This window comes from Trachurus japonicus, chromosome 16 (genome assembly GCF_045865225.1).
Source record: "Trachurus japonicus isolate A0001 chromosome 16, Traja_1.0".
In the NCBI taxonomy this organism is placed as follows: Eukaryota; Metazoa; Chordata; class Actinopteri; order Carangiformes; family Carangidae; genus Trachurus; species Trachurus japonicus.
Genome location: NC_140922.1, coordinates 36,763,536 through 36,771,782, shown reverse-complemented (window position 1 = coordinate 36,771,782; position 8,247 = coordinate 36,763,536). Strand labels below are relative to the sequence as shown.

At 44.2% G+C, this 8,247-nt stretch overlaps 1 protein-coding gene across 1 annotated transcript in view; it reads right to left on the bottom strand.

Annotated features, from left to right (window-relative positions):
- Positions 1-7,494, bottom strand: part of LOC146972861 (GTPase IMAP family member 8-like) — a 76,824-nt gene extending 69,330 nt beyond the window's left edge. Inside the window, exon 1 of the mRNA XM_085803280.1 lies at positions 7,422-7,494. Coding sequence (XP_085659406.1) covers positions 7,422-7,440 — 19 coding nt within the window. The 5' untranslated portion in view covers positions 7,441-7,494. The remainder of the gene's footprint in view (positions 1-7,421) is intronic.
- Between the last annotated feature and the right edge of the window lie 753 nt (positions 7,495-8,247).

The following is an 8,247-nucleotide window of genomic DNA, read 5'->3' as shown; positions in this document are numbered from 1 at the left end:
TATGTGTGAAGCACAGCACACAACCACAAATTAGAGAATATGGCGGGAATTGGGGTGGAAAAACCTGACCTTCATCACTCCCAAATTAAAAAGTAAACAAACACGCTCCCAGCACTCATGTTGGCATTCATGTGGAGAAAGGGAAGCGAATCATACACACATTTTCTGGGGATGTCAGAAACTTAACCCATTTTGGGAAAACGTACACGATATAATTAAGAACATCCTGGTTTATGAAATACCTAAAGAATGTGGTGTTATGTACCTTTGGAACTTGAATCACTATGTGCTGGTCAAAGACAGATAAGAACAATACGACATCACCATGACAACATATTGTCACGCCTGTATTGTTTTGCCTCGTGCTGGCGGACCACTTGTTTACATAGACGCTTGTTTATCCTGTTACATGCAGCGTCTGTTGTCTGTCTGACGTCCGCCCCATTTCACCTGAATGCAACATCAAGAATACGTTCAGATATGCAACCGTACCGCTAGATGGGGGCAATTCCTACACATTATACCTTTAAGAATAAAAAGAATAATTGACCAAATAATTGAATACAACCAAACAGGGTTTATCAAAGGGCGTTCCATTGGTAATAATATATGGCATCTCCTTGACACTAGAGAGAAAAGACCTGGACTTTTGTTTATTGCTGATTTTGAATAGGCCTTTGATAAAGTAAGATGGGACTTTATTCAAAAAACACTTTGCTTTTTTAATTTTGGGGAAAGTCTTGTAAAATGGGTGAAGGTGCTATACAATTTACCAACCAGTCGAATAATTAATAATGGGCACTTATCCAATCCCTTTACCCTTTGCTAGAGGAGTTCGCCAGGGGTGTCCATTGTCTCCAGATTTATTTTTATTCTGTATTGAAATCTGAGCTATTCGAATATGAAATAATCATTGTATTGTAGGATTAAAACCATATGATCTCAAAGCAAAAATAACTTTATATGCAGATGATGCCATTTTGATTCAATTTATTGTCATTACACATGTTAAAAAACAAGCCAACGAAATGCAATTTGCATCCGACCAGAGTGCATATGCAGTATAATAAAAAATAAAAACATACATATGAAGTGCATGGGGATTATATATAAATATATGATCATAAATAAATTCCTATACTAATAACTTTGTAATTTTAATCATATTCATATTCTGTTTTTAGGGTGACTTTTTAACATCCGCCTGGGGACTACAGATGAAAAATAGCCTCTTGGCTAATTCTGGCGCATTTACAGTTGATGTTATTAATGTGTACTGTCCCTGTTTTCAAATAAACTTATGATTATTATTATTATTATTATTATACAGATGTGCTATATGAATGTACCGTAGTGCAATGATTTTGGTGTGCTGTATGAATATATAGTGCAATGATACAGATTAAAGTGCAGTTAATGGTGCAGTGATGTCTGTAGGGGTCCTGAATGTAATTGAGGTGGACGTGGTTGATTCAGTGAAATTAGTGTATGTGTGGGCAGAGGGGCAGAGTTGAGCAGGGAGACAGAGAAGGGGAAGAAACTGTTCCTGAACCTGGATGATCTAGTCCGGAGGCTCCTGTAGCGCCTCCCAGAGGGCAGCGGGGCAAACAGTCTGTGTGCTGGGTGGTGGAAGTCCTTCCTGATGTCGTCAGCTCTCCTGAAGCAGCACTTCCTGTAGATGTCCTCAATGGCAGGAAGTGAGGCTCTGGTGATGCGCTGGGCAGTTTTCACTACTTTCTGCAGTGACTTCCGATCTGACGCAGAGCAGTTTCCATACCATACTGTGATACTGTTGGTCAGGATGCTCGCGATAGTAGGCTACAGTGATAGAAGTTCACCAGAATGTTTGAAGAGAGGTGATTCGTCTTCAGAGTCCTCAGGAAAAAGAGGCGCTGGTGAGCCTTCCTGACTAGGAGAGAGCAGTTGGTTGTCCAGGTGAGATCTTGTGAGATATGGATCCCCAGGAATTTGAATCTTTTCTTTCTGCCTCCAGAAAAAAAGCTCCTTACACGCTATGATTGAGGATTTAAAAATTGCTAGAATATCCGGATTAGAGCCTAATTTCGAGAAATGCACTATTATGAGAATAGGCACACTAAGAGGTACAGATTTAAGTTTACAATGCCCTGCTCCAGTCAAATGGAGTAATGGCTCCATTGATGTGCTTGGCATTCATATTCCTGAGAATCCGAAAGATTTAGTCAAGATAAATTATGAATGAAAATTAGAGAAAGTAGAAAAAGTATTGCAACCGTGGAGAGGAAGTATCCTGTCACTGCAAGGAAGAGTAGCCTAATATTAATTAATACATTGGTATTCCTCAGTTTATTTATTTGATCATGACACTTCCCTCTCCGGAAGCATCTTTGTTTAAATTTATGGAACAAAAGATTTTTAAATTCCTTTGGAATAATACGCCTGACAAGATTAAAAGACAGTATGTATATAATTCTTTTCTTGGGTTAACAAAATCTACCATAATAGCTATTGAAGAACAAGCCGAACGCTAACAACAGTATACACGTTTTTTGAATGTAAATTGTTTCCCTTTTTTCAGTTAATGCCGCAATATGTGGACTGCTTCTGAAAGAACCACTTTTTTTTAAAGATGCAGTCAAAGCTTGGTTAAGTTTCCAGTACTATCCCCCAAATTATTTAAACAAGATCCAGTGTCAAATAATATGGATGAATTCTTCATTGTTAATTAATGGAAAACCTTTTTTTATGGAAGCATTTTAAGAGTAAAGGAATTATCTTCATAAATGATCTTCTTGACAATGCAGGTAATTTTCTTTCATATGATCAGTTTAATAAAAATTATGGACAATTATCAATCAATCAATCAATCTTTATTTATAGAGCACCTTTCATACATGGGAATGCAACACAAAGTGCTTTACACACAGATCATGTGATCATGTGAGATTATGTGATCATTTTAATTTTAATCAACTGCTCTCTGCAGTGCCATCAAATTAGAGGAGGAAATAAAAAAACTCTAGTGACAATCAGCAGGTTAGTGCTCCAGTTCTAAAAACTCTTAAATGGTTAACAAAAATTAAGATAAATAAAATTATGTCTTCAACTCCCACCTCCGGGAGAGCTTTGACCGGATTCCGAGGGAGGCTGGAGACATTGAGTCCGAATGGACCATGTTCTCCACTTCCATTGTTGACGCGGCCGTCCGGAGCTGCGGCCGTAAGGTCTCCGGCGCCTGTCGCGGCGGCAATCCCCGAACTCGGTGGTGGACACCGGAAGTAAGGGATGCCGTCAAGCTGAAGAAGGAGTCCTACCGAGCCTGGCTAGCTCGGGGGACCCCCGAGGCAGCTGACGGGTACCGGCAGGCCAAGCGGACGGCGGCCCGGGCGGTCACGGAAGCAAAAACTCGGGTCTGGGAAAAGTTCGGGGAGGCCATGGAGGAGGACTACCGGTCGGCCTCGAGGAAATTCTGGCAAACCATCCGGCGCCTCAGGAGGGGGAAGCAGTGCTCCGCCAACACTGTTTACAGTGGAGGAGGGGAGCTGTTGACCTCGACGGGGGATATCGTCGGGCGGTGGAAGGAATACTTCGAGGATCTCCTCAATCCCACTGACACGCCTTCCGTCGAGGAAGCAGAGGCTGAGGATTCAGAGGTCGATTCATTCATCACCCAAGCTGAAGTCACTGAGGTAGTCCGGAAGCTCCTCAGTGGCAAGGCACCGGGGGTGGATGAGATCCGCCCTGAGTACCTCAAGTCTCTGGATGTTGCGGGGCTGTCGTGGCTGACACGCCTCTGCAGCATCGCGTGGCAGTCGGGGACAGTGCCTCTGGACTGGCAGACCGGGGTGGTGGTCCCTCTCTTCAAAAAGGGGGACCGGAGGGTGTGTTCCAACTACCGGGGGATCACACTCCTCAGCCTCCCGGGGAAAGTCTATTCCAGGGTGCTGGAGAGGAGAATTCGGCCGATAGTCGAACCTCGGATTCAGGAGGAACAATGCGGTTTTCGCCCTGGCCGTGGAACGCTGGACCAGCTCTACACCCTCCGCAGGGTGCTCGAGGGTGCATGGGAGTTTGCCCAACCAGTCCACATGTGTTTTGTGGACTTGGAGAAGGCTTTCGACCGTGTCCCACGTGGCATCCTGTGGGAGGTGCTCCGAGAGTATGGGGTCGGAGGCCCTCTGCTGAGGGCTGTACGGTCCCTGTATGACCGGAGCAGGAGCTTGGTTCGCATTGCCGGCAGTAAGTCAGACCTGTTCCCGGTGCGTGTTGGACTCCGGCAGGGCTGCCCTTTGTCACCGGTTCTGTTCATTATTTTTATGGACAGAATTTCTAGGCGCAGCCAAGTGCCGGAGGGGGTACGGTTCGGGAGCCACTTGATTTCATCTCTGCTTTTTGCAGATGATGTGGTCTTGTTGGCTCCCTCGAGCCAGGACCTTCAGCATGCACTGGGGCGGTTTGCAGCCGAGTGTGAAGCAGCTGGGATGAGAATCAGCACCTCTAAGTCCGAGGCCATGGTTCTCGACCGGAAAAAGGTGGCTTGCACCCTCCAGGTCGGGGGAGAGTTCCTGCCTCAGGTGGAGGAGTTTAAGTATCTTGGGGTCTTGTTCACGAGTGATGGGAGAACGGAGCGCGAGATCGACAGGCGGATCGGTGCGGCGGCCGCAGTAATGCGGTCATTGTATCGGCCCGTCGTGGTGAAGAGGGAGCTGAGCCGAAAGGCAAAGCTCTCGATTTACCGGTCGATCTACGTTCCCACCCTCACCTATGGTCATGAACTCTGGGTCATGACCGAAAGAACTGGATCCCGGATACAAGCGGCCGAAATGAGTTTCCTCCGCAGGGTGGCGGGGCGCTCCCTTAGAGATAGGGTGAGGAGCTCTGTCACCCGGGAGGAGCTCGGAGTAGAGCCGCTGCTCCTCCACATCGAGAGGAGCCAGCTGAGGTGGCTCGGGCACCTGTATAGGATGCCCCCTGGACGCCTCCCTCGTGAGGTGTTCCGGGCATGTCCCACCGGGAGGAGGCCCCGAGGAAGACCCAGGACACGCTGGAGTGACTACGTCACTCGGCTGGCCTGGGAACGCCTTGGGGTCCCCCCGGAAGAGCTGGAGGGAGTGTCCGGGGAGAGGGAAGTCTGGGGATCCCTGCTCCGACTGCTGCCCCCGCGACCCGGACTCGGATAAGCGGCGGACAATGGATGGATGGATGGAAATTATGTATAATTTTGTCTTATTTAGCAGAGGTCTTTCGTTTTTTCCACACGCAGCCTACTCCTTTTGGGAAGACAAGTTTAACACTCTTGATTTGATGGAAAGATTATTTTAGGTCTATTTATACAATAACAATTAGATTTTTTCAAATTAAGATTTTCTATAAAATTACCGCTGCAAATAAACAACTTAACATTTTTAACACTAACCACTCTCCATTATGTAAATTTTGCAATTCAGAAGTGGAGGACCAGTTACATTATTTTTTTAATTGTACACATGCAGTCAGATTGTGGTTAGATATTGAAAAGTGGCTAAGACCCAAAAATATTCACAACATGATCATTCTTTTGGGGAAAATATTTATATTTAAGACCCAAAAAAAACATTTTTGAACTTGTTTATTTTAGAAATACAGTGCGTTGCCAATTTCTTTTAGAAAAAATTATCGCAACAAATCAAGATAAGGTGGAAATGCATAACAAAAAATGGGAAAAGCCTACGTTTTAATAAATATATATTAAGTTGTTAATTTAATATTAGTAGTTTTACATACCTTCTTGTTGTAGTTGTTTGTTTTTATTTTGTTTTTGTTTTTTTACCTTTTTGTCCTGTTTTATTATGTCGTGAGGTTTGATCTGTCCTTTGTTTTCTGTTTTCCTGTTTTGGTTAGTGTATTGTCAGTGTATACATTATTAAAAAATATATATTATTGTAGGATTATCACATTTGTATGAGATAAATTCAGAATGGTGGGTAGATCTGATCTGATATTTCCCTCTGTATTCATCTGTCAGTGTTGCCTCACTCCACTTGTCTCTGGCTTAAGTGGGTAGTTATAAGACTCCAACCAGCCCCAACAACCTGAACAGCTCCAATAGCTCCAGCTCCAGCCACTACCACTCCCTCCTTGGGGAGAGGTCTTTTCTTTTCATAAACCCTAAGTCCTCCCTCAGAGACTGAATCTATCTTGTCCAGCAGCTGTTGGACCTGATCTCTGTCCTCCATCCTTCTGTTGTTGAACACCTGGTACTGACCACTACACTTCTTCAGAAGCTTCTGCAGGTTCTTGTCTTCTCTGATGAACTGGTCCAGGTCGATGTCGTCCTCTTCCAGTCTGTCTCCGTAGGTGAACAGCACCATGGTGTGTTTAGAGGCATCAGGACTCAGCATGTTCTCCAGAACCTCCAGACTTTCCTGCTCCACTTCAGTGAATCTTCCCAGCTGGATGATGAGGAGGAAGACGTGAGGACCTGGAGAGCTCAGCTCCAGAGCTTCCTCCAGCTGAGCCTTCACCTGGTTCTTAGACAGCACAGAGCTGAAGAGACCCGGGGTGTCCACCACAGAGACTCTACGACCACCAACCTCACCTCTTCTCTCCACACAGCTCAGTGTCACAGGTGAAACACTGAGCCGACTGTCGAAGTCCTTCCTCCCCAGGATGGTGTTTCCTGCTGAGCTCTTCCCCACTCTCTCCTGACCCACCAGCACCACCCTCAGGTCAGAGCTACACCCTGGAAACAACACAGGTCATTAGGCTGGAGACAGTGAGGAAACAGCTGCTAAAGGATTTATCTCAAAAACGGTACAAGCTATGAAAAAGTTGTACACAGGTCGAATACATTAGAAGTTTGTGACTGTCTACAGATCAGAATTTGAATGAAGTCTCTAGCAGAAAGTATGCTGAAGCTTTAGAGGCTGAAACAAGTAAGAAGATTTGAAGAGTTTCAAGACTGTTCCAATGCATTCTCTATGGGCCAAAAAAAAATCAGAAATAGTTGAATATTGCAAAAAGTATGAATAGTTGAAAAGAGAAAAGTCATTCCGATAATGTCCAGAAAAAGCTTGTTGAAATAGCACAAAGTATGAAGGACTAGAAGAAGACCATAAAGAGGCGGAAAGTAGTAAGAATATAAAAAGAGAATAAAGAAAATGGCGTCGAGGAAGAACAATAGAGGACAATAATTATTAGTGTGAATGCTGAAAGCATTCACACTAATAAGTATAAAGAAAATGGCGGAGAGGAAGAACTCAGCATTCACACTAACTACAGTAATGCACTACATGTAAAGATCACACAAAGATTAAAATAATGATTCCCTATTACAAGCTGTAGCTAATCAATCATCAATATTGAATATCACTGTGTGACGCAACGCTGCATCACTACCACAGATTATCATTATTATTATTATATTATCATTATAAATAACTTTCAGTAGTAAATGACCTTACCAAGCTGACAATGATCCATGTTGGTCTTTTCCAGGAGGATGTGTTGAGTCTCTGCTGCTGAACTTCAGTGAATACATTCTGTCGACTTCCTCTCTGCTTTATAATCTTCTATGTCATAGATGTTGTCTACAGACAAGAAAACTGTTTATATACACAATAACTGACACAGAGTTTGACTCTTGCTGTGCTCATGCAGATCACAATGATATGAAGGTTCTTATCTTTTGAACCACCCTCTCTAACCACTTCCCAAACTTTGTTCCTTGAAGCTTGAGATGGGGTTGTGTTGGTCGTGTTGTTCTTCTTAAAACAGAAGTAAGCAATCCGGTCGTTTCGGCTAATGCTGCGTTCCAGGCAGGCTTTTGAAACCGTAAATTACAGCTTCAAGTCACAACTTACGACTTTGTAGCGTTCCAGGCAACCCACTCGTGTTTCTCCAACCTGTTTTACCTGTGAAAGTCACTATAACGGCCACTCGTAACTTCTGACCCGTGAACTCGTACCAGATCGAACTGGTACGACTTCACAGGTCGGAAAAACACGAGTTACGGGTTGCCTTGAACGCACCATAACAGTCCTCGTCCCTACGTCGCCACATTCACAGCGTTCCTTGGCTGCACACACAGCCCTGCATGCCGTTCTCTCTCCTCATTGGATAAAAACTGTAGGATACGATAAATGTTTTCTCCTGGGCTCAGAGCAGAGCAGAGTGACTGACAGACCCGTGTTTCGGTCCACACACTCTATGTAAGTGATTGCTGTCGGAAGATACAACTATTTAAGACTTAGATTAACACAAATATATCACTTACCTCTGCTTTAACTC